Source organism: Taudactylus pleione, unplaced genomic scaffold (assembly GCF_031769625.1).
Source record: "Taudactylus pleione unplaced genomic scaffold, aTauple2 ptg000310l, whole genome shotgun sequence".
NCBI classification, from domain to species: Eukaryota; Metazoa; Chordata; class Amphibia; order Anura; family Myobatrachidae; genus Taudactylus; species Taudactylus pleione.
In genome coordinates this window covers 1,575,623-1,603,238 of record NW_028284711.1, presented here as the reverse complement: position 1 = coordinate 1,603,238, position 27,616 = coordinate 1,575,623, and the positions used below count along the sequence as shown (strand labels likewise).

The 27,616-nt window shown below is 44.5% G+C and overlaps 1 protein-coding gene across 4 annotated transcripts in view; it reads right to left on the bottom strand.

Moving 5' to 3' along the window:
* PDE4B (phosphodiesterase 4B) overlaps positions 1 to 27,616 on the bottom strand; it is a 521,027-nt gene that overhangs the window by 2,944 nt on the left and 490,467 nt on the right. For 3 of the 4 annotated variants that reach the window (XM_088442380.1, XM_088442382.1, XM_088442381.1), the window contains 9 exons: positions 20,594 to 20,706; positions 6,193 to 6,286; positions 4,149 to 4,327; positions 3,322 to 3,420; positions 3,048 to 3,212; positions 2,345 to 2,444; positions 1,409 to 1,563; positions 1,193 to 1,315; positions 643 to 825 (listed from right to left, as the gene is read on the bottom strand). In XM_088442380.1, the coding sequence (XP_088298506.1) occupies positions 643 to 825; positions 1,193 to 1,315; positions 1,409 to 1,563; positions 2,345 to 2,444; positions 3,048 to 3,212; positions 3,322 to 3,420; positions 4,149 to 4,327; positions 6,193 to 6,286; positions 20,594 to 20,706 (1,211 nt within the window). Of the gene's footprint in view, positions 1 to 642; positions 826 to 1,192; positions 1,316 to 1,408; positions 1,564 to 2,344; positions 2,445 to 3,047; positions 3,213 to 3,321; positions 3,421 to 4,148; positions 4,328 to 6,192; positions 6,287 to 6,976; positions 7,542 to 20,593; positions 20,707 to 27,616 lie in introns of those variants that run through there. The other variant, XM_088442383.1, reaches the window with a different exon arrangement.

The following is a 27,616-nucleotide window of genomic DNA, read 5'->3' as shown; positions in this document are numbered from 1 at the left end:
CTGGTTCGCGCATGCGTATTACGATCCATACACATGCGCAGTTGGGCAAACATCGCTCGGAACGAACGAGCAGCCGCTTACGAGCGGCTCTGAATCAGGCCCTGAGGCCTGATTCAGACCCGTCGCAAGCGCTGAGCGCTCGCAACCAGGTCGATGGTGGCCCAGAGTGCATGCGCACGACGAAGCCGGCTCCGTCGTGCGCATGCGCGAGACCCGGATAGCGACGGGCAGTCTGTCGCTCCAGGTCTCGCACCAAAGGGGGCGTGCTGTCTATGTTGAGTGACGGCACGCCTCCTTTGGTGAGCGGGCCGGGGGGGTGGCCAAGTGAAGTCAGTGGGAGAGCTTTCGGCTCTGTTTGAGCAGAAAGCTCTCTGGGGCTTGCGGCCACGAGACCCTACCACAAGGGTCTCGTCGCAAGCCCGATGGTCGCGATGGTCTTGACCATCGCGACCATCATCCTGGCCGCTAACATTAGCTGTGGGTGGGAGGCCGCTTCATAAAAAAAAAAAAGACGTCCTGATTCAGAGCGAGCGCTCTGTCAGAGCGTCCGGCTCTGAATCAGGGCCCGAGATTCTAATGCACAAATAGACCAAGGGGATAGGTGTGTGTATGTAGGCTGTATTCCTGAGTTGAGGTATATACCTGTGATTTCTCCACGGAAGCCGTGTGTTTGTCGCACATGGGGCTGATCTCCATGCCCCGTTCTCGCTCCTTATCGCCTTGCTGGAAGAACTCTTCCATAATCCTGTCCGTCCACTGCCTGTACAATTCCAGAGATTTTGTAGGATTGCTTAAATCTGCGCAATGCACCATATTCCTGAGAACCTGAAATAAAAAAATAAAAAAAAACGCCCAAAGTTCAGTCGCTGAGTTCAGCAGGACAATTGCTTTACTCTCACATATTCTGCGCAGAACATTTGGTGTTTATTGGAATTTCCTGAGGTCTAGTTGTATTCAGCATGTGAAATATATCAGCACTCTGGTCCATCTTTCATTACAGTATCCTGGAAACCAGAGAGTTTAGGGAGGACACCTAAAATGCCAGTCACGGACTGCCTCTGTCTGAATGGACGATTGTCTGATAATCCTGCTGGTGTGAGTTCTTAAATCCAGGGATAATTTCTGATCTGGTTCTAGAAACTACAGACACAGAGGTGGCTGCCTCCCAGGAGTAAATCGTTGTTATAATTACCTGTATGCGGTCAGTGTAATTGTCCAGGAGGAGAACGCCGGAGCTGGTCACTTTCTTGGTTTCTACCATGGTTTTCAGGTCAGCCAGCAGGCTCATGTGCTTGGACATGTCTGTAGCTAGCACCTGTGAAGACACAACGGAGGTTACGATACATTCTGGCAGATTTGTCGCCCCCACCCTTCCTCTGTCGATGACTGCGGTGACCAGGATCCTTACCATGTCTATAACCATTTTCCTGAGTGACTGCCGCTGCTTCTTGGTGAGATTCTGGAAGATGTCGCAATGTTCCTCTTGGAGGAGTTTGAACCCCACAGCGAGGTGATGATTCTCCAGTACGGATTCATCGTTGTACATCAGTGCAAGTTCAGAATCTGCAGGGAAAAATAAGAATATAATGTGAGTCGGTCACCTGTGCCCAAGGTCCGTTATAGGAGCATCCTGCGTAATCGGTATTTCAGCTGACCCTCTGTCTATCGGTAGCTAGAAATCTGTACTAATGCAAATACAGGTGTGATGACCTTTACAGTACAGTCACCTGGAAACGGAGGATTAAAGCTGAATTAATGTGCAGCTGTGGTGGGAGTCTGACCAAATATCTATCTATCTATCTATCTATTTATCTCATAACTATCTATCTATCTATCTATCTATCTATCTATCTATCTCTCTAACTATCTAATATCTATCTCATATCTCTCTATCTATCTCATATCTCTATCTATCTATCTATTTATCTATCTATATCATATCTATCTATCTATCTATCTATCTATCTAACATTTCTCTATCTATTTCATATCTATCTATCTATCTATCTATCTATCTATCTATCTATCTAATATCTATCTATCTCTCTATCTCATATCTCTCTATCTATCTATCTCATATCTATCATGTCTATCTATCTAATATCTATCTCTCTATCTCATATCTCTCTATCTCATATCTCTCTTTCTCTCTCTCTATCTATCTATCTCTCTATCTCATATCTATCATGTCTATCTCATCCCAGCCAGCGTCCTCCATTAAACAGTGCTTTATGCGGAGTAAACCATCTTTTCTATCAGGATACAATACGATCACATGACTATGGACGTGCGCCCTCTTGTACTGTAACCCAGATATAGCTTATAGCGGTTAGAGGAAACGTACTTGTATTTATAAGAAACTGATTGGAGACTCCCGGGTGATCTACATCGTGAATCGCGGCAGCAAATATTGCAGCGAGGATTTCCAGGTCGGTGAAGACAGCCTGCAAAAAAGTAAAAGCAAATTATTAAATGAAGGAAAAACTAATCTGATACAAACGCTGGATGGCAAATGCGAGGTCATACAGATATGCCCAGCTATATCCTTTCCGCTGGCATAGCAAATGGAACGGGTACGCACCCAAATACCCAAATGCGCCTCCATAGGAATGAATGGTGCGATCACAGTGTGCACCATATAGTACCGTAGCGTATGCAGGCGCAGGGAATCACAGGACGCGATGCGTGCACACGCTTTGTGCGCCGATCAGCCACAATGTAACTGGGCGCATCTGTGACCTCACTGCCAACATAGAGAAGAAGCCTCGGCCATGGCAATATGTCCTGATTAAGCTGAATGAATGTTGGTTCATTCCACAAACTGACCATTTCCACTGTGAGTAGGAGGGGGGTCCCCTGGAAACACACTTGGGCCACTGATGTCTTCGCCTCCCCCTGAGTCTGATTAGGGCCCCAGTGGCCCTATGCAAACTACTGGTTTGGGACCCCCATCAACTGTTTGTATTTATATAAACTGGATTAAATCCTAATCTCCGTTTGGTAACGCAACTAAATTGCGCGCTGTGTGACGTACTGCCATTACTTACATCCAGCGCTGGGGTAGACAGCAGGACATGTGTAGACTGCGTAACGTCAGCTGCGTGGAGGCTGTTATGATAGGCGACATCAGAGTGGTAGTGGTCCTCTAGGGTCATTGTATAGGTGATCAGCGTATCAGCCGGTATCTTAAATGTCTTCAGCAGATCTCTCTCCTGTGTAGCACAACGTAAAGAGACGTCAGATTATGAGCGGAGATATATATTAGAACAAAGATACATCTGTAACACCAGATGGGGGCAGCTTATGGTTCAGGGTACTGACCTGGAATATAGCGTACATGATGCAGGTCAGTGGTCTGTTACAAGAGAAGGCCGCAACCTTGAAGATATTCAATCCCCATTTGTTAAGGTCGTCCAGTTCCTGAGAAATGAACAACAACATATAGATTAGCAAACATATAAGGCTTAATAGGAAATGTCCATCTGCACTGCATGCAGGGGGCGGCTTCATTCTGACAGTGGGCTCACTGTCCAGGGCCATCTCCTCACCGCTGCCTATGTGCCCCAATCACTGTCCAGGGCCATCTCCTCACCGCTGCCTATGTGCCCCAATCACTGTCCAGGGCCATCTCCTCACCGCTGCCTATGTGCCCCAATCACTATCCAGGGCCATCTCCTCACCGCTGCCTATGTGCCCCAATCACTGTCCAGGGCCATCTCCTCACCGCTGCCTATGTGCCCCAATCACTGTTTGTTTTTTGTATGGCCATTTAGAATACACAAAATACACATTACTAGCACCGTCCTCTCATCTGTTATTAATAGGTATCAGCAAATTAGCTGCGATTAGTTATGAGTTGTGAACATGACAAGCAGAACTATAATTGGGGAAAAATAAACCTTTTTACATATTCATATAGAAATCGTTTCTAAAACAATGTGATCAGTGATGATTTGTAGCAGCCGGGGGAAGTGATTGTGCTTTGCATTAAGCAGAGTCTGATAAAGAACAGATAATTAGTGCAGAGGGTCTTAGCGGCTGAGACCCTCGGTGTAAGGTTTAGTTTTCTTTATTCTTCATATAAGGGGTTTGCAGAGGAACACAAGATGCCACCATTCAGTGATATAATGCATGGGATCCATACGCACCTTAGACAGCAGGTCTTCACTTTCAGTCTTGACCCCGAATCGGGACATGCTCGTGTTGTTCAGGCTTGAACTGTGCATTAACTTCTTAACCCCGCTGATCTGTGTCATTAGCTGGTGTCGCTTCTTCTTCTCCCGGTCTTTCTGTGTTGGGGATGGGATCTCCACATCATTTTGCTTGTCTGCGAAAATACAGATATCAAAAGTTTAACTACAATGATATGTAAATATTTTTTTCTCCCCAAAACAAATGACAATAGTAAAGGTCTGTGGATCTGTAATGAGCTTTACTTCCAATAACAAAGAATTACTAGCATAATTATTAAAGGGTGTGGTTTGACTGGTCGGCATTCGAAATGTCGACATGGCCGCTCGGTTGAAAACCAAAATGCTGACATACAATTAGGTCGACATGGTTAAAATGACGACAGCTTCAGAAAATCAAAATTGTACGTGAATTTTTTCTCTCATTATTTTAGCCCAACCCTAAATATCAACAAAAATGCATATGTCGACATGTTAAATGTCGTCATTTTGAAAGAGTCGACAGTTTCACCATGTCGACCTAACTGTGCGTTAACATATTGGTTGTCGACCTAACGTCCATGTTGGCACTGTGACTGTCAACTACCTGACCGGATACCATTAATAATGCTACTAATCACTAACCATTATGATTAGCTTGTGTTTGAAATGAGATTTACAAAATGTCCTGCGGGAAAGTCTGAGGACACCGCTGTGTCGGTGCTCTATGATGCCGACACTTCAGGCCGTGAGTGTAATCTGATCAAGTACCATCGCTGTATAATAGGAGTGAGCGGGGTCAGAACACTGTATAGCACTTAGGCCCCCCCGGATTTTCCAGGCTGACTGCTGCGAGTCATTATATAAAGTAGGTTATCGTGGTTCCTTGCGCCTTCTCCTGGACGTCGTTCCTGGGCCACAGACCTATACTCGCTATTCTCTCTTTAATTAAGACCTCTGCAGAATGGAGAATAATTCAGCATCTCTGCAGCGATGACTGGAGTGGTGCAGTAAAAGCTATTATTCACTTGTGCCATCAGGTTGACATTAATAGGTGTTTCCCTGTGGGCTGAAGCTTAGACGGGTAGAATCGATGAGCGACCGCTACATGGAATCTCCTTGAGTGCACGTGAACTCTTCAGTCATCCATCGCACGAAGGACGCGGAACCGCTACGAAACTGTGCTGAGCCCAAAGGGCTTCTTCATCCGTACAGAAATGTGCTCTGCGTTCTGCAAATCTACGGAAGCTATCGGTGCTTTACAGACTGAATACCCTGGATGCCTGAAATCGCATTACATTCCTAATTTTATACGCCATGACAGCAACACTGCCTCTTATTATGCTCAAAACAAAGGATTCCCCACGTATACGTGTCATTGCGTTACTCATTCCTCCCACCTCTGCTAGATTTAATAAGGGACATAAAATATGCGACACAAACTGCATAAGGCCTGAAAAATATATACATCTAGGGCACGGCCATTTGCAAAATCTTAATATTTCGTGCTACTGAGGATAATCCGTGGAGATGCGTCTCGAAACATTCGTTGCAAAGAAAAGGAACCAGAAAGATGAAAGCCTGTCGCACCTTTATATACTGTCTCTCCGTTTATGGAAGTTATAATATATATATAGAACTCTTTACAGATGCTGCTCGGGACAAGAGGAGATTGTGTATAGTCCTTGTTATACAGCAAAGCATCATTGTGCCGTTTCCCAGCTGTGTATAGAAAAATCTGTTCTTAATGATGACATAAATTATATATCACTTCTACGAGAGCTTAATGCGATTAAATGACTGCAGGCACAACCTGCAATAACACACATCAGGCCACGGTCCGTCCCCTTATGTGTCTACTGCGCAAGATGTTTAACTAATCCGCCTTCTGGGGGAGTTCCCATGGAATTCCTCGGGAATAACTGACTCACCTGCTTGCAGCGATTTAATAATGGTCATTTAACAAGAGCTGTGTCAACTCAGCAAAGCATTGTGGGTATGCAGCAAATGAAAACGCTCTTACCGAGGAATGTACTTGAGATATACTCAGACACCTGGTTGCCGGAACGGCTCATCTCCGAGAGGTGGGTCAGCTCCCGATTCAACATCCTCTTGAACTGTTAAAATAAAATAAAAAAAAGTGGCCTTTAAAATTGCGTCCATTAATGTCAGTATATATATATATATACATTTATTAGAAAGGTCGGAGAGTTTTCGGACCAGCAACCACTTTATTTGGACAATGCAAATCTGTGACCTAGTGACGCTACAACCACCTCTGTTCCCCATTTCCAGACCCCAGGGAAACAAAATTTCCTAAACAATTTAATTCTACAGGGCAACTGGAGGATATTTTTCTCCCCAGCTAACGGCATGGATAGGAGAATCACGTCATCCTGTATCTGCTATATCATGCAGAGAGCTAGGATTGCTGTCCTAATCAGATTTCCACAATGCACAATGACATAATGTCACTTCAATGCATCATTACCGGCAAACACCAGGCTGGCCTAATGCCCGTTATCGAAAGAGCATTCGTTCATGTATGTGTTAATAGAAGATGCACCAACAGCATAAATCTGAAATGAACGACTAGGCAAAAAAAAAAGTCCATTTATGCTTCTAAAAATACACCGTAATAAATTCTGCTTCCTGTATACACAAAATGAAAGATACATCCTACAGACTTCACTGTAATGTACACACACACGGGCAATATATACTGTATCAGCCAAACATACATAACTCGCATATGTATCTATGTAATAAAAATTCCCACGCTAATGGTGGTCTCCCAACAAACCCACCTTGATGTAGCCCCAAGATACAGACAGCAAGTAATTAGCTTCAGGCATTTTGGAACCGTCCCCAGGATTACTAACAGATCCCTTGCAAATAATTCAGATCTCATGCAGAGGAATTCCAGAGCGATCAGGAGATCCCAGGCTGGTACTTATGGAACGACGAAAATCAGCCGCTGGGGCTCAGATCCCCGATCCAGAAATGCTCCAGCCCAAGGAGGAGAGCGCTCCTGAATTCCATGGTAGGGGAGCACCAACTGTGGGCAGGGACGCCACAAAGAATGCAGAGGGACAGTGCCAGCTCTTCATGCCCATCAGCAGATCTCGTCCTAGCTGGGATTCTACTTCACATTAATCGCGCTCGGCTGAGTAATGCAGTGAAGTAATAATTATTCGGTGGGGAGGGGGCTGTCAGTCTTGGTGCACCATCTCTCTGAACGCCGGGGAGATTAAGATGGTGGAAGTCCCTGCATAATTGAATGGAGCATCACCACCCCTGTAGGTGGCACGTCTCATGCATTTGGGGAGGGGATGTGGGGGGTGGTGTTTAACCCTTTGTGCGGCCTCTGGAAATCTTTAGTTACCAGCTGTCACCAGATTAGAGCCATGCATTTTCTAGCTTAGGAAATGGCTAAAAAAAAATGATTATAGGACTAAAATGAGACGTCTGACGGGGGAGACTCCAGATAGCGTGTCGTATGCATTCTCATTCTGATCTCCGACGACAAATGAATGCAGCAGATAATAGAGGAACATGCTTAATATAATATTTGGGGTTTTGTCCAAGCATTAGAATTTCAATTTATATAGTTTAATTTTTTGTTAAAATTAAAATGCTATTTACTGATGTCATTTTAGTGATAACCTTATATAGATTAGAGAGAAGGACGTGGAAAAACAAATTTTGGTGAGATTTGGCTTCTATTGTTTTTCAACTCTGTGTTAAATAATTCAGTTTCAGCTGGTTTAACGATGACATCACCCCAATACCCCCCCATCCCCCCTCCCCATCTGCTCTATTCATGGGAAACCTAGAGATGCAGTCTGCAAAGCCAGAAGCGGCTTCAAATACAGCCAATTTAAGGAATATTCTGTTGTCATGGCGACGGCGTCACGTGACTCTACTGTACCGCTCATGTTTAGATTAAATCATTCATTAAATGTGGTGTTCCTGCAAGAATTCTCACTGTGGGATTTCACGGCATTCCCTTCACGATTTAACCCTATTATCGCCATCCAGATGTTTTAGCGTGCGTCCTGTATAGTATAGGCTATTTGTACTTCAGTACAGTGTCCCAAATTCATTGCTCAAGGAGGTGACCCAGTTTTCTTGATTAGAAAATCTCGGTAGTTTGCAAAAGATCGCTCTTCTAGTGCATAGTGGCTCCCGGAGCTGATTACTTTCAGGGTTTGAGGAAGAAAATCTGCAGCTCTGTTACTGCTGCAGAACTACAAATATCAGCATGTCCTGACAACCAGTGTTTGACTTGGATATTTGTAGTTAATATGAGGCTGGATGGGCTATGGTGGGACTCGTAGTCTTACAGCAGCTGGCGATCATTAGGCTGTCTACACCTTAGTAAGGCCTCGTACCTACAATAAGAGCCTGCTGGGCCCTTATCTAGGCCCCTCAATGACCACTCTGCCCCAGGCAGGAGTCTAGGATGCCTGATGGATTACCAAGTTTCACCCACATGTGTTTTACTGGCATATCTACCGCTGGCACCACACACGTGTAATTGGGTCTGAAAATGGAACACAATGCTGCAAATGGCCCCACGCCCAGTTTTCTGGCCCTTTTTCCCTACACATCTTATTCTACTTAATGCTGTTCTCTCAAGTTTAATTGGACTCTGATAACAATTGGACCCTAGCGTATTAGTATGTACACGGACATGTGATAGGGAATATAGGGAGCAATTCATTGCAATGTTAGATATGAGCTATTCAATTGTCCCCGTCCTGCACTTAAGTCAGGAGATGAAGGTTACTGTACCTAATGCCAAGTGTTTACCTGCAATAATCTGCATACTCTGTATTAAGTGCTGGCCGCGGTGCTGTTAGCGCACGCGGTAAGCCTGAGACTAGCATCGTGACACTAGTTTAGTCAGATCCTCTAGTCACGGGTTAACAGCACAGCCAATACAATAGCGCCGGGAACTTATTTGTGGCGCTGTTCAACTTTGCATTCAATTGAATTCCTCCCATAGATCGTAAGCTCCACTGGGGCAGGGACCAATGATGTGAATTGTCCAAATATTCTCTATACGGTGCTGCGTAATATGTGTGCGTTATATAATTATCTGTTATTGATAATAAGTAAACGAAAAAGAAAAAGTTGGGAAAACCTGCAGTGACCACCGATGAACGTAATTCGTTAGTAATAAACACAAGTAACCCGCCAGTGGGTATGGAGCTTCAGTATGTCTACCCTCACTGTGGGGTCTATCTCTTCTAGTACAGATCTAACTGATCATTAGCTCCTGACCACCTGAAAAGCACAACCAATTACATTCATGCTGCAAAACGTAACCAGTGTTTCTCTGACACTGCTCCTAAAGTGCATTAACCACTGGGGTTACAATACAATACAATACAATACTTTTACAACTTTGCAAACCCAGCTCTAAAGGTGCCTACACACTGGGCGATTAAAGTGGACGACTGAACGGTAACGATATCGTTCAGTCGTTCACTTTATCGTCCATTTGTTCACCTAAACGATGAACGATAACGACGAGCGACCAACGATGCATCTGGCAAACACGCAGGCCATCCTGACGATATTGTCAGGTTGCTGCATGTTGGAGAATGGGGGAGAGAGCCCGTCGCTGAACGATATCTTTAATGATCGTTCAGCGGGTGTGCTCAAAGTCATGAACGACATTGAGCACACCCTGCCGGGGACACACTAGACGATATCGCTCAGGGAGCATATTGTCTAGTGTGTATGCTCCTTTAAAATGGATTCCAATCACGGCACTCCCAAAGTAGACAACTGTGGGTCACTGTGTGTCTCATTTGTAAAATAGTCTTAAGCTGGCCACACACATAGCGATGTGCCCATGATCAGCCGATGTGTACGATTCCCTTTGAAACTCTCCCCGGCAGCTCAGCACACGATCTGCACTCGATTTGGTGTCCAATCTTCATACGATCTCTCCTGCATCCAGACTGTCACAGTGCATCGCCTTCTAGATTGTCAGATCTGCACGGCAGATCTGACGATGCGATGTGCGACCAGCGGGGACGCGCATCACATCGTGATCGTGAGTGGGGACTCACGATTTACTCAGGATTTGGCCATATTTTACACGATCTGTCGTTCCAATGTGTCGGAATCGGCCAGATCGGGTAAAATATCGCTGTGTGTGTGGCCAGCTTTATACACCCATCCGGTACATCTCTATCCTGTGCAAAGGTATTTTATGATCTTCTGCCAGCCACAGAGTACATGTATGTAACACACGTGTGGTGGCAGGAGATGATAAGAGAACACAGTCACATACACACAGTCAGTGTCTCTGTTTTCGGGAATCACGCTGCCGTTTGCTGAAGATGGCCACAGGCACACTGTGCTCTCCACACACATCACTGAGCAATATTGTGTGAAGATTCATCTGACAAATTCTTGGCTAACTGAGTCTGACAGAAACGGCACAAAGAGGGAATCGGGGGGAAAAAATCAGATGCGTACATGTGAAAGATGCTCAGCTTCCCGACAGGCGGACTGGATCCGGGAGGTGTCTGGTGCCACCGCCCTCCTGCACTTTTTAGCTTATATCTCTTCTGTAAAGGTCATTTTCTCACCAGTGACTCACGTTTATCGTTTGCCTCGTTGTCACTGACAGAAAACGTGTCAGCGTGGCCTAAATAGGGTTTCCCCCTTCCTGTAGTTTTATTTTCATACATAATCATACTGCAACCTTTACAATTGAAAAGTAAAAATGAAAGGGAAACTTAGTAAATTTGTGGTAGATATTTTCAGTATATATTTATACTATTTCGCAGACAATACGCAAGTAGCAAGTGCCTGTAACCAGTTCTCTTTGTTGAAGCGATACTCAAATACTGACGTCACAACCAGGTGGCATATTTGGAGCTGTTACAGGGCCATAGGCCTGGAAGCGTTAAAAGAGTGTTAAAATTGTGCAAGTGCTTGTGTTACAATTAAGAATTCTTATGAATAAAGGCCCCCTGACACTAGCGACAGATTGCCGCAATTCCTCGATCCAAAGACGCCGTGGTCGGGGCATTGGTGAAATCCAATATATGATCGTGATCAGCAAATCAGGGATTTTTAAACATGTACAATTTCACAGATTCCCCGATGGCTGCCGGTTGGCATTTCCAAACGAGGATCGATGAATTGGCTAACAGATGTAAGGGGTCCTTAAGGTTAGTGAGGAACCACTTTGATTGTGGGGTTGGGCTTGTTATGAAAAACTGTTTTTTAAGTAAGCCCTATAGATTTAATGAATGTAGTTTATGCGTAAAAGCCGTGATCCATCGGGCGGTGTTAAACAAGCGATGTTCCAGAGGTTTGGCCAGAGCTGGTGCAGCTGCCTCGTACATTATTAGTGAAAGTCATTTGGGAGAGAATTTCCACATATTTTGTGGCTCCGTTTCAACCTGCAACGATCGTGCTAGAGAGGAAACATATGTGCCTGTGCGTTTGATCTGGTATCATTTCATAAAGCTGTGCGGCCGACCCAGCCCTCAGTCCACATACTCCATAATCACAGGCATTACTTTGCAGGAAGCGGTTTTCAGATTATTTTCATTTTATGGTACATGTGGGTTTTTGATGACGTTAATAGTTTTTGTAAAGCTCTCGCAGAAGACAGAACACAGCTCTGTGGCTGGTGAGAAGCGTTTACAACTATCCCAGGGCAGGAAGAGAAAAGTAACTAGATTATTTGTGAAATCGCCCATCCCAATAGTGAAACTGCGGTTATTGTGACATTTTAATCTCCTGCCATTTACTTGGGTTTCTGGCAATTCAGTATTTGCCTGTACTACGCAGAAGTTTGGGAAACTCTCCTCCATTATTAGAGAACACTTATTAACTTTAAATACTGTGCAAATTCTTGTTAGATTTATTATCTAATCTGATGTTAAATGATAAAAAGAGGATTTATCCTACAGGGGGCATAATGGTATCCACAGAGTTTGGTAAAGTTTTGCATAAATAACCGAGTAGGTTCTATGCTATGGGGATGTGGGAAGCCATATGTTGCCCACAGATTGCAGAAGAAGACTCTAATGCCCAAGCAAATGATAGAAGGGCATGCTGAGACTGTTAGTTCCACAGTGGCTGTAACTGTACAAGTTGTCTAAACCTACAGTAGAGGATATATGGTGGATCTCATTAAGGTGGGTATTTATCAAAGCTTGGAGAGAGATACAATTGTGAGAGGTAAAGTGGAGAGAGATAAAGTACAACCCAATCAGCTCCTGCCATTTTTCACAGCCTGTAAAATATAAGTTATGCTTGGTGCACACTGGCCGACACATTGGCCGTTCAATTGAACGGACGATATATTGTGTGCCCGTCGGCCAGTGTGTACAGACGACAGATCTGTAAACGACGTTGTTCACAGACATATTGCGTCGGCCGTGATGCTCCTCTCCGTCCGGCGGCCGGCAGAGCACTGAGCGGAGTGCGGCCGCACTTACAGACTCTGGGCACTAGAGTGTGCCCAGAGTTTATAGCGCATGCGCAGGTCACCGGTAAAATGGCCGCGGCGCCCATTTTCCCTGTACTGCGCATGCGCACAAGACAGGAAAATGGACATGGTGGCCATTTTCCAGCCGTTTTTTACAGGCACTGACGTGTTTTATGGGTGCAGGTTGTGCGGTGCGGGCCCCGCACACCCTGCACCCATTATAAATACGCCCCTGTGCCGATCAGTCGATCTCCAGATATATCTTTGCAGTGTGTACCCAGCTTACGGAGTTGTTTAGTACTTTTATCTCTCACAATTCTAATGGCGGGTATAAACTTAGCGATTTAAACAAGCGATTGCACGATAACGATGTCGTTACCGTGCAATCGCTTGTAAATCGTGCATGCATCGGGCATGTTTTGGACAGAAGCGACCCGCGATGCGCGTGCCCGCGGGTCGCTTCCGACATCGCCCGTACATGCAGGTCAACCTGACGATCTCGTCATTTTCAGCACGTGCGGGGATGAGGGATGTGCCGGGACTGAACGGGTGAACGTTCAGTCCCGGCACATCACTAGCTATACAACTGCAATGTCGCAATCGTGCTCTCGTCTGTATATCGCTAAGTGGATACCGCCCATATCTCTCTCCAAGCCTTGATAAATAACCCTCCTAAATAACATGCAAATAGAGAAGGGGATTTACTGGCAGCAGGAAAGACATGAAACATTTTTTATTTCGGTGCTGACGAACAGCTTAATGAGCCTGTGATTCTGAGAACGTTGCTATCTTAGTGACAAATCCCACAGAAGGAGATAGTGCACCGTAACAATGTGGCAGCAACAGCGAGCGGAAACCACACGTACAGTATAAGTGGGCGCACTGTCCCCGCTGGCAGTCTAACAAAACAAATGATAGCGGTGAACTGTGCGGACAGGCACATAGGCATTTAACTCCGTGCCAACAGTAGCGATAGACGTGGCTGACAGAACATTTACATCAATCTCCCAAATGGCATTTTAACCACTTTGGAGACAAAGTCATCTGTGGGTTTTGCCCGTCTTGATGACAGGAGTTCCCCCGTCCTATTGTCAGATAGAGCTTCCTTTGTTACATAGATGCACGTACGGTGTAACCAGAAGGTAATCGCTCCTTGCTTGGCACTGGGTACCGCTGTCACGTCTTGTTTAATTGTCTTTCTTGCCGATTTCCTGTTTCTCTGAACGTTTTATCAGATGAGAGAGGTCCTCCTGCTACCGCCGGCCAAAGCTTTCATTTCACACAAAAGTACAATTGTAAAAAAAATGTGTTTCTATTGTATCTGGCGGGCAGTTTTATTACAATGTTTATGTTGAACTCAGAGCCAGATCAACAATGAAGCAGATAGGACTACAGCCCCAGGCCTCCACATAAAAATAGGCCCATCATCATGAGGGGAGGAGGATGATGATGATGACCAGCTCCACCCAGCTGGTCACACGGTCAGCCACAAATCCGGCCATGGTTGGAATTCTATATCCACGAAGTTACTGAACTGATCACTTTATATAGTTATTTAATGGTCACCCCCTGGGAATCTCGGTTAACCATCACATTGGGGCAGAGGGGGAGGCGACTCGTGTAGGGCAGGGAATCGGGCAAAGGACACAGGGGGTCATTCAGACCCGCTCGCGAGCGGCAGGACGCTCGCAAGCGGGTCGATGTTCCCCACTGCGCATGCGCACGACGGAGGGAGCTCCATCGTGTGCATGCGCGAGACCCGGCGAGCGACGGGCTCACCATCGCTCCGGGTCTCGCACCAAAGGGGGCGTGCTGTCGATGTTGATTGACAGCACGCCTCCTTTGGTGAGCATGTTGGAGGCGTGCCTTCCAGACGGAGGCGTTCCCATGGGAACGTCTACCGTCTCAAGCCGGCCCCACTGACATCACTAGTGATGTCAGTGGGAGTTATTTTGGCTCTGATAGAGCCAAAATCACTCCAGGGCTTGCGGCAGCGAGACCCTACCGCAGGGTCTCCGTCGCAAGCCCGATGGTCGCGATACCCATCATCATGGACGCTCGCTATAGCTGTGGGTGGTAACCATACAACTATGCGAGCGTCCATGAGGACGCTCCAAAAAAAGGTAGGAGGGCCCTGATTCAGAGCGAGCGCTCTGGTCAGAGCGTTCAGCTCTGAATCAGGCCCACACTTCTGTACAGCACATTGACTAAAGTTTGGGAACTTGTATTTAATCCCCCTTTGACTTGTATCTAAACACAGTGTAAACCAGTCCAGCCATGCTATGGGCTAATCCTCTAATTAGTTCTTTACTTCTAATGTTTTGTGTGTTACGGAGCCGCAGAGGAAGCAATTTAAACAGTATTTTGTCCTCTGAATTACTACGGCTTCCTTCCACCTCTCTAGACAATGACTATGCAGTACGACAGTCAGATTTGTTTTTTTTTATCCTCATTAAATGGCTAAAAACCAGAACTCAAACATTGGTGGCTTTTTATTCTTCTGCAACTGATTTCCATCAAGTAGGTAATAAAAGGAGTGAGTATAGGGCCATAAGCTGCGCACACACGTAAAGATTATCTGTCCAACCATCCAACTAGTTGATTGGTTGGAATGAAAAATCTGGTAAGGTATGGGAGTAAATGACAATCAGCAATTTGCTCCCAAACGCCGGAAAATGGACAAAAACTGTTGTTTGAACAAATTGTTTAGATGAAACATTTAACAAACTTGTCTGACCGACTATTTTCATCAGTTTTCTGGCATTTAGGAGCAAATTGCTGATCTGATCACCAGTTACTCCCATATGTTACCAGATTTTCATTCCAACCAATCAACTAGTTGGATGGTTGGACAGAAAATCTTTAGGTGTGTACCCAGCTTTAGCTATACTATTATTTCTACACATCCTTTATGGCCTGAAGACTCTCACATTTTCCCTATAAATGACTTGTTGCCGAGACGTCGGTGGTCAGCATCCCATTCCACACTGGGAGCTTTGTGCCTGCTCCTGGCTATAACAGTGCAGCGTTACTTGTGTGTCCGTGACGCTCTGTATTTATTTATTTAAAATGTGAACGTGTAAACATGGCACTACCCTACCCTGGTAAACACATTTCCCAAATTCCTCCAGTAATTAGCAGGCGTGAAATCAGTAGTGGAAACTGAATGGAAAATAAAATAAAATGTGTCCTGTAGGTAACATTCCCCGAGCCTCCTGTGTGGCTCTATGGAAATAAAACTCGGATTGGCCTCTGCCAAACTGTCACGTTACATGCCAAGTTATCGGTTAGAACTAGGCTGAGCGGCGGGGACAATAAGGGCATTGAGGAACGCAGCTGAGGTGTCATTTTGCCATTTATCAGACACTCTGAAGTGAGAGTAATGCCTGCAATCCGCACCTCTTCTTGCGACAGATCGTTCATGTCCTGTCCGCACGAGCTGACGAGACTGGGTTCTGGGAATTGGCAAGTTCATATTTTTCTCGGAATAGTTTCATAGTGTATCCCCGGCTCACACCCATATTCAGCATGTCCATTTTCAACAAAGTATGGATTCTTCCTAGTCATGAGGCACCAGGTGCCTCATGTCTCAGTGATCGTCCTTATGAATTTATATACTGCATCCTGTAATGGTTCTAGCAATCCATCCGATCGTCGGACCTCATAGAAATACCTGGTTAAGGCATAGCGGTCCCTCTCACGCTACCCCCTCCCCTGTGAAAAGAGCATATAGAGTGCCTCTTTTGAGTATGTGCTTCTAGTGAGCGTGCCAAGTGCGATGAACAAATATTCAGTATATTCGTTTTCTACAATCTAGTGAAACTCCTGAGGCATGAGCCACCATGTTGTCTCATGCCTCATCGATATCCTTGGTACATGGATAGGATATATTCTTAGAAATGTTGGCCCAGATTGTAAATAGCTGCCTCTGATTAACAGAGTACAAAGTATTGTTTTTTTATGTAACCTTGTTCTACAAGAAAAACATTATCTGACATAAATGTAGCATTTTAGTGTAGTTCCTCCTCTGGCACTAAGGGGTCTATGTACTAAGCAGTGTTAGGAGACAGAGTGAAAAGTGATAAGAAAGTGATAAGGTGCCAGCCAATCAGCTCCCAACTGCCATCTCACAGGCTGTGTTTGAAAAATGACAGTTGGGAGCTGATTGGCTGGCACCTTATCACTTTCTTATCACTTTTCACTCTGTCTCATAACACTGCTTAGTAAATAGACCCCTGAAAAAGTTAAAAAGAAACCCTTACCCTTTATATCTCACTATAAATCTAAATAGAAAATATCTGCAGTTCTTGGAATATTTTTCCGCACTTTAAGTTCCAGACTGGGGCAACTGGAATATTATTTGGTTCACTGGAGCAGACCTGAAACTGGATTCCTGAACAATAAATGGGGGTTTGCTTTCCACATAGAAAGAATTGACATGAAATCCATGGAAAGTCTTGAAACAATTTGGCTAATACCCTGCAGCCTTTTGTTGTTGCAACCGTGGACTTTTTACCTAAAGCAGGAAGGAGACAGGAAACTGGAGTCACACTTTTAACAGCTGTATCTTTCTCCTTGTCCTGCTGCTATGACGTAGTTTGGCAGAGGGGTAACGTGGGGCCAGGAATTCGGAGCGAAAGGTCAGGAAGATGGGTCACAGTTTAGTGCCTTATTGGAGAAGGGGGTCCTGCCTAATTCTTTCTACCGGGTTCCAATCTCTTCCTCTTATTCTTCTGCAAAACATCCTGTTTTAAAAACAAGTATCTAAAATGTGAAAAATAAAATGAATCCATTTCCTTGTAGTGTTATGAAATGTCTATTGTAGTAATGCGGTTACTCTTATATTGTATTAAGTGGAGTCTGAGCCTTTGACTAGTATCTCTCCCACTGTCTGTAGCTAGAACAAAGCGATATCTGAGATCCTCATCCTGTTGGTTAGGATACACTTTGCCTCTCACCAGAATTGTGAATAGCACTAAATTTGCACTTTTTTTTTATTATGATCCGTCCACATAGTGGCAGGAATTTTCTTTTTTTTGTTATCAAATATTTCCTGGCTATGTATTAAAATTGACTTGCAGGGTCAGTGGTTGCGAGAAGCGCAGTCTCTGTGAGTTACATCCTGGGCATGGGGCACATGAGCGGAGCCTTTCACGGTTTTCGAAAGACTCTAGAGTGGTCCCGATTCAAAGATGGACGCAGGAGTGATCTGCGCTGTGTTTTTTTGGCCGCAGCAGATCTGACAAGTCATGTTAAGGCAGCGCGAGGCGTCTTTATTGCCCTTGCCGGCTTCTCAGATCCGATGCCTGCACCCAAAGTCATGGCATGGGATCAGCACATCCGCACAACCCTAAGGTTGCTCAGAATATCCAGCTGCCCAGGCCAGTGCCACGACGGGGTTGCTGGCTTTGGCACACTTCAGAATACAGAGGCGACATGCCTCTATTTTCTGAAATTCACCCTTTTCCCTTCCCCCAAACGGCTGCAGGATGTCAATCAGGCAGCAGCCTTCCCCCATACTGCTACTGGAGCGCGGCACGTGCTAACTGCGGCTCTAGTGCATGCGCAGTCCTGAAACCATAAGTCAGTAGTGACTGAATTAGGGCTGAATTGTCACCGGAGCTGGCCGGAGGCTGTGCGAGGATTCCTCTCCTGCGAGAATGCCTCTACAAGCATAAAGCTGTGAACGCCATCTTCAGATGGCGTTGACCAATGGGGGTAAAGTAAACTACTCTATGCTTTTTGCAGTTTGATACATAGCAGTCAGGCTGTGGTACCCATGAACTTGATATATATGTCCCATAGTATTTTTGCAAAGAGTGATGCAAATTACAGCCGTGGACCATTCAGAGTCAGAGAGACACTGCAGAGAGGCGATAACTGTATGGGAAGAATGGACTTGTCAGTAACAAACTCCTTATTGTGTAAGTCTGAGTGTGAGTGATTATTATAATCAGTCTATCCTAAGTGTACACAGCTCCAGCTCCTAAAAAAAATCTCCCAAGTGTGACCCTGCGATGATCTGTGGGATTGGTTGTGTAATCTCCAGCAAAAGACGTGTGTGGCAGGCGGTGCAGCGAGCGGAATTCTCTAATACGTGAATAATCAGGAGTCAGAGCAGGTGAGCGTGTTCAGCCTTGCAGCAAAGAATAATTCATATTCACATATGGAAAGATTATGTGGCTGAGGTCCTGACTCGAACACAAAGGCCCAGACTCAACGTTCATACAGTACAATGGTAGAGATCAATGAACGCAGTCAACAGATAGCAAAAAGTTTGCACATAAGGCGCATCATTCAGTCGTTCCGATAAAAACTTGTCCAAATTTGTTGTGATGGGGGGTGGATAATGCCTCCTTTAGCAAGTAGCACGCAGACACTTTGCAGATTTAGTCTAACGAGGTGCCCCCACCCAACTCTAAATCTATCCGCACATTTATACGTGCTCCCCTGCATTGCCACATGGATTTGGCAAGTTACGACGTTGCACCTTCTACCTGGATTTTATTGAATAAATGGGAACAGGGAGTCTTGGCACAAATACGCTACATTATTAGGCCAATTAGCAACAGTCATGAGAGCCCAGTCAGATGGACAAACTTCGGCGCCAGTGACCTGATAGTGCTTAGGTGACATTCAGCAACAGCTGCGGACCCCACTATTTGCCCCACAAGCTAAGCCAGGTTTAAGCAACATATAACTCTCCAGCTGTCGTAGAATCACACGTCAGAAGCAAGTATTTGTATAGCCAAAGGTTTCCCAACGCCAGCCTAAGCATTATAACACTCCTGCAAGAACGGGAAGCCAGGACTGACAGATAAACTTTTTTTTTTTTGCTATTACCAAATGCAAATCTCCAGTCTATACACAAGATTGTTACACATATTGAGGATTTCACCTATTTACTGATAAATATATGGATAATGGAGACTCAACAATTTAAAGCAGCATCCTACAGAGGTCACTAAATGAATGAGCTGTAAGGTACCAGAATAAAATCTTCCAGATTCTGTCCTACAACAATCCTGTTCCTTGACCTTGTTCTATTCTGGTTTTCATATCATCGGAGTGAAGGGGAGATGTACTAAGCTCTGAAAAGTGATAAACTGGAGAGTGATAAACGACCAGCCACTCAGCTCCTAACTGTCATGTTACAGGCTGTGTTTGACAAATGACAGTTGGGAGCTGATTGGCTGGTGGTTTATCACTCTCCAGTTTATCACTTTAGAGCTTAGTACATCTGGCCTCACATTACACACTTTTTTTAAACAGAAAAAAAACATAATATTTTGCAAAACATAAAGCACAGTAACACTCTTTATTATTAGTAATTTATATACAAATGTGCCCTTATTCTGCATAAAGCGATATCCCGAGGTCATCGCGCCACAACGATGAAGGACAGGTGGCACATGTTTAACTTCTCTGTGCAAACATTTGCCTTTAACGCTAATAACTTTGCAGCCAGTTCATTAAGTGGTACCAAAAAACCCAGCTCATATTTACAAAATGTACACACCAGAGTCGTGTAACCTGCAGTTCTTGTAGAACTACAAGTCCCATCGCAGCCTGCCAGCATTGTGAAAATCCAGAATTCCTACAAAGCTTGTAGCTACTATTGTATGACAAAATACCAGCGTGCCATGCTGTAACTTGTAGCTCTGCCGCATCTGGAGAGCTGCAGACCACCTAAGCTTGGTACACGCACAGACGCCCACCTATGATTGGCATGTAGAGAAACTCAGGGCTATGCCATCTGATTAAGCACCTGGACATTTAAGGTTTGGGAACGTTGCACGGTACAAGTCCCACTTTCCCTGGTGCAGGGTGATCCATGTGCTCAGGCACTCGCTAGGAGATTGTTTTGGGCATGTAAATCTGCTGGAACCTTTCAAAGAAAGAGCATTGGCGGACAGACAGGAGAAGACATGGTGGTCCCCACTGGACCCCTCACCTTGTTGGATGCCATCTCGCTGACCGACCTGTACGTCTGGATGGTTTCCAGCTGGTCCAAGCACCAGTCCAGCTCCTCCAACGTGTCCATGGCCAGTTTTTGATAGGAATCCTCTGCAAACAAGCACATTGACATGTAGTCAGGCTCCAAGCTCTGCATGGTGGCTTCAGGACCACCACAGTTCAGGCACACTGTACTGTAAGCTGAGCAGTGCTCCTTCATCCTGGGCTGACTGTCCTCTCCTGTCCTCACTACTTAGCAGCACACAAGCTTCGCCTGTTTTCTATCAGCCCTGTGGTGATGTCAGTACAGAATAAACTTCCTCCAGCCGGTGGGAGGATCTGCCTGACAGACTAATCTGCCTACTTTCCCCGGCCACCTCTCAGCCCTGCAATTCCTCTGAAGCTGCTTAACACTTTTTCTAGGTATTAATCACCGCGCGTTACTCGGCAGAGTTATGCAAGAAATGAGACTTTGCCTATGGCGATCTATAATCAACCTGTAATGGATAAAGGAATCCAGAAATCACCCTGGGCAATATTGATTCATCAGGCAACGTAGCCTCCTGCCTAGGGCCCAATGAGCACCGGAGGGCCCAGATTACCCTGACCTGTTTTTAGGATGTGTTTTGACAAATAGGTGGGGTAATGGGTCCAAATCAATGTATTGCCCCCTGCGGGACAGCATCTTTCTTTATATGCATTTATTTGTATTACAGACCTAATAAAACAATAGGAAGAAAGATATCCCTACATATATTACAGCTTTGTAATTCTTGTCTGTACAGGCGCTTTCCGCGTCATTTTGCTCATTTGTAGACTGTAAGCACTCACGAGCAGGGCACTTTTCCCTCAAATGCCATTCCTTCCCTCGCCACTACCACCATCTCCTCGCCACCGCCTACAACGGTACCTATCGCTTGGGTGCTGCCGCCCTGGTGGTGATTTATTATGACTGCTGATGAAGCAATCTTTATTAACAATGTCCGAGTCCTGCAATGTTCTGTACTGTAAGTCACTTTCCTTCCTGTTTTTTTTATCATACTGTTTTTATACTTTGTTAGACGCTACGGACCCCTTGTGGCACCATATAAATAAATGAGAATAATAATAATAATTGTAGTCTGTAATACAAATACATGTCTAAAAAGCTATAACACATCACCTGAAAGACCTGATTGGTGTCATGTTCAGGTAATAAACTTAATTGATGAATTACAGGTTTTCCCTTTTTTTCTGACCCTACATTTACTTATACTATATTAGTACTGAGAATAGGAACAGACTTTATTAATGGGTGACAAGTTTTGACCTCCTCAGTACAAAGGTGTAAAGCATGTACATATAATAATTCACAGTGAAAGTAGTACCCACCTTCAAATCTCTGCCACCTCCAGGGTTGTGTCTAAGGGCTTTATTCACTTACAACCCGACACGTTTGTTCACGTTATTTAAAAGGGCAGTGTTGTTACCAGCCGTGCCTTGCCAGTAAGAGCACTGGCATATATCGGGCATGAACGCAAACAAGAGTGTCAGGTTGAGTAAACAAACCCCTACATATATCTGGTTTACGTGACTAAAATACGTTTGGGGAGAACCTCTCTATAATCTCTCTCCTCCCCATAAAATGCATTAGTTCCGAGTATCGTATCCTGCAAAATGACATCGAGGGGTAGATTTACTAAAGCTTCTAAAACAGACGAGTGGTGTTGTTGCTCATAGCAACCAGCTTCTGTCTATCATTTTCTGGAATGCAATAAGAGAAATGATCGCTACAATCTGGTTGCTATGGGCGACACCACCACTTTTTACTTTTTAGAAAATCTACCCCCTAGAATCTGCATACTGGTAGGACTATGTGCATTATATGGACTATCCCACATTCCGTCCGGACTGCCCAGATATACTGGTGCCAGGCAACTCTGCCCATCATTCGTAACAATCCTGTGACACCAATTCACGCACAAGTCTTTGCAAACAAGCGTAATTGCGCAACATAGGAGCGTGACGTCACATATCGGCGTAAAGTGGGCGTAAAGCACAATTCCAAATTTGTGCAAATTTCATCAAATTCACCAAACTTTTCAGCAGTTCATTTCTATCTGTGATCCAGTATTTACCTTTAGATTAAATCCCTATAAATGTACATAATGATAATGGGCCTTGTTCTGAGTCGCGTGCAGGTCCGAATGAGGCTGCATTCTGAATAGATTGCATCTGTGTGTTCGCACCACCTCACTTTTTTCTGTACGCGACAGCAGCCCGCCACCATTATCATCGGCACGTAACCTATGCTGGGCGCAGGAGACCTGTCTGAGTCCAGAATGCATACCCTGGCTACACGCATACGACACGCCCACAAGACCGTCCTCTTGTGTACTTTCGCATAGCTGGCGTCCAGAAACGCCCATTTAGCATCCGCAGAGAAATGCGTAAGCTCACAAAGTTGTGTATGCAGCCTAGGACGCATTCGCATTAGCCGACAAATCACTGCGATCGCATACTATTTTGCGTGAAACTCGGTAATAGACCCAATATATACATTTTAGAAATATATAAATTTCCGTTCTGTGATGTCACTTTGAATTGATTTACTTTCTAGTAGCGCGTATGCAACAGGTACCTGCCCATAGTGAGCTAAGGCCCTGATTCAGAGCCGGTCGCTATTTGCGCTCGCTCGTCCAGAAAATAGGGGTGGCTATTCAAATGAACCGTTCGCTGTTTGCGGTCTGTTCACGCCTCTAGGTCTGAACGAGCGAACAAAACTTGCGGTCGTTTTTTGGGAAACTACGCCCCCTGGCCGCTCGCATCCTACGTCATGTCCGCTATTTATTAGATTAATCGAGTACATCGACCAGGGTATGAGCTGCTCGCTATTCTTGTGGTTGGTTTTTGCTACCACAATTTTGCGAGCAGTTCTGGCTATAAAATAACCCAGTGACGTGGTCAATGACGCTGCTGTATTAATTATGCACACCCATAAAACGCCCGTTTTGACCTTTAAGCACGCCTGCGTTCGGATCTCCACTCCCCGTTTTCAAGCACCTTCCCCTGTTACCACCCACATACGCCTCATCCTGTCACTCAAATTAGCAGGCATTCGCTATTTTGCGAGCACATGAATTTCGGCCGCACTGACTGGTTCGCGCATGCGTATAACGATCCGTACGCATGCGCAGTTTGGCAAACATCGCTCGAGCGAACGAGCTGCCGCTTACGAGTGGCTCTGAATGAGGGCCTAAGTCACTATTACGGAAGTTTTGTAACACTGGAATATATTCATTTTGTAACTTTGTCTTGTGAAACCGTTGCTTACTAGGTGTTTGGTAAACTGGTACATACATACGGTAAAATCACATCCATCAGTGGTCTGGCTAACCCACGTGAGAAGATTACAAAATGTTTCAGAAGACATCGCCAGGAGCATGCAAATCTGCCACAGTCTGATCCTGAACCATCCATCTCCCTGTCATGAAGCAATCTGGTCTACGTCCTAATTTTTATTTACATGGAAGAATAAGACCTCCTCTTATATAATATATCATATTTTATAAGAGAGCTAAACTTGGATTTTTGTAAAAAAAAAAAAAAATGAATGTAACACTTTTACTATATTAGTAGTGATCCCACAGAGGACAATTTTGTTTTAAGAAGCAAGGTTTTTTTATGCATGCAGCCGCCTTTCTATCATTATCTCCTTTTCAAAATCTCTCTGGGAATTGCAACACAAATCTTCCACAGGTTTATATAGCGCTCAATGTCATGTGAGGGTATAGGAAGGAGAGGCATCCCAAAGTCTCTCTGCTCATTACATGTGCCATGCGACTGTGGTAGCCATGGTAGTCACTGTGCAGAATTATGAATCATTAAAAGCATCCCAAAGAAACAAGGTAAAATGGTAAATACCAACATTCTTGTAGCCTGCCACTGTGATGTTAATTAAACAAAAACACACATAACACATATAACTGTAGGTTTCATATTTATTCATCATAACTATTTAACTAGATAGGTAGATCGGATTCGGTATGATTTACCGGCGGTTCAAATCCTGACAGCGGCAGCCTGACAAGAATGAAAATCCCAATCATCCCAAGGTAAGTATTCTCTAACCTAATTCCCCCCCCCCCAACCCTCCTCAGTGCCTAAACCTAACCCCCCCTTCCCCGCCACCTAAACCTAAGTCCCTCGGAGGGGTGCCTAACCCTAACCTCCCAGGGGGGGGTGCCTAACCCTAGGTCCCCCCGGGGAGCCCCTAAGCTAACACCCCCCCCCCCCGCGCGGCTGTCCGCACCCGTCGCCCTGGCTTACCTTCGATCGGTAAGCCGGGTATCGGGCTCTCGGCGTAGGGAAAATGACAGGCGTCGGTATTTCGACGCCTGTCATTTAACCCTTGCTGGGATTGTACAGTCGGGAAGCCGGTGGCCGGCATTCCGTCCATCAGCTTCCCGACTGTTTCCCAGGTAGATCACGCAGTTGTTTTTGGAAGCTTTTATCTTTTCACCAGTTTGGTTTATTAAAGTTTTCTACACCTAACTACGGTGTTTGGATTTTTTTGCTTTATTTCTTTGTGCCGAGGTAGGGCAGAAGTAATGAAACCTATACAGTGTGGTGATAAATCTCGTACCGCCATATCTTTGTCTCTGAGGATGTGGGCAGTGTATTCCTTTGTAGACCAGCCACAAACCCTCCTTCTCCGTAGGCAGCACTTCCATATATCATATACAGGCGGATATTTATCTGAGCCGCTGTACAGGTTCCCAGTGACACATGAAAACTTCAAGTCTCATTAAGGAACCACACAATATGCAGATGAGCACTACATTTACCTATGTACAAGATCACCTAATGTATACATAAGTACACACACTCTTCCTGGTTTCATATCTATATCTATACCTGCTTCAAACGCTACGGGCCAGATGTAACAGCTTGCAAGATGCGGGCAGCGCCGAGACTTTGAGGGGAATTCAATTAGAGGCGAAGTTTTCGCCTGTCCGACTTTTTACTTCATTCGCCTGTTTCAGAGGTGAATTCATTCCGCGCACGTCCCCGCTTTTCGCCTAATTCAATTGCAAAACAGGCGAAAACGGAAGTAGGGGAATGCGGAACAGGCGAAAAGTACTGAAAGAATTGGGGAAATCGGTCTGTACCCCAGACAAAGATGCACTAACATAGGGAATCACTGTAGATATGTACTAATAGCCCTAATAACATAGGGAATCACTGTAGATATGTACTAATAGCCCTAATAACATAGGGAATCACTATAGATATGTACTAATAGCCCTAATAACATAGGGGATGAATATAGATGCGTACTAATAGCCCTAATAACATAGGTAATCACTATAGATGTGTACTAATAGCCCTAATAACATAGGGAATCACTATAGATGTGTACTAATAGCCCTAATAACATAGGGAATCACTATAGATGTGTACTAATAGCCCTAATAACATAGGGAATGAATATAGATGTGTACTAATAGCCCTAATAACATAGGAAATCAATATAGATGTGTACTAATAGCCCTAATAACATAGGGAATCAATATAGATGTGTACTAATAGCCCTAATAACATAGGGAATCAATATAGATGTGTACTAATAGCCCTAATAACATAGGGAATCAATATAGATGTGTACTAATAGCCCTAATAACATAGGGAATCACTATAGATGTGTACTAATAGCCCTAATAACATAGGGAATCACTATAGATGTGTACTAATAGCCCTAATAACATAGGGAATCACTATAGATGTGTACTAATAGCCCTAATAACATAGGGAATCAGTATAGATGTGTACTAATAGCCCTAATAACATAGGGAATCACTATAGATGTGTACTAATAGCCCTAATAACATAGGGAATCACTATAGATGTGTACTAATAGCCCTAATAACATAGGGAACCACTATAGATGTGTACTAATAGCCCTAATAACATAGGGAACCGATGTAGATATGTACTAATAGCCCTAATAACATAGGGAACCACTATAGATGTGTACTAATAGCCCTAATAACATAGGGAATCACTATAGATGTGTACTAATAGCCCTAATAAGACTATTTTGGGTACTTAAGTTGTGTAAATTGCTTCTTATTAGCGTCTTTGTAAAAGTGGTGAAGAATGGGATTAAGCTGTATTTATTGGTGAAAATAAATAGTCCTGTCAAATTTGGGGTACTTGAAAATGGGTGCTAGCATATTTTTATGTCTCTAAAGTGAACTTTTTGAAAACATGAAAAATCTACCTGCTACATGCATCTGCAATCCCAAAAACACCCGACCCATACTTGGGGACCCCCAAGAAGCCTATTTCGCTAGTTTTTATGTTTATCCCCCTACTTTTTCAATTTTCACCCCAAAAATGACATGTCTTTTTTGGGGTGTTTTTAGGTTTTTTTTTTTTTTTTGCAGATTTGACCTTTGGGGGGCTGTCCCAAGGGTTCTGTCGTTTCCACCCCAAAATAAAGATTTAGCATTTCTTTTCACCAGCTATTGATTGGAGAATCTTTTTTGGAGAATTGTCTCCGCTTAGGCAAAATTGTCCTGGAATTGAATTTGGCAAAAAAAATTTAGGCAAAATTTTCGCCAAAAATATGGCTCTTTGTCTGTGTCGGCTGGTTTTGCCTTAAAACAAACTGTCGTTTTAAATCTAGTGACTACATGGACAAAGTCTCGTTGTTGCCCGCATATCACAGGTTATTACATTTGGGCCTATGTTGCCAGGATTGTATGCCAAGGTGGGCATGCACATGGTACTATCACTTCTGGGTCACCCTTTTCATTTCCAGTTTTTTAATCTTTATGCTGAAACAAATGGTCTAACTGAACACAGTAACAGGAAGGGGACATCGCGGCTCTGTATTATCTTATTGTCACGTTTGTACATTGGAATGTTTTTATTGTGTTGTTTTTTGGGTGCGTAGAAGAACTGTCGCTGTAGCTTCTGCATATGGGTAAACACACTAAGCTGCTTCATCCAGTCACACAGCAATTCTGGCTGAATT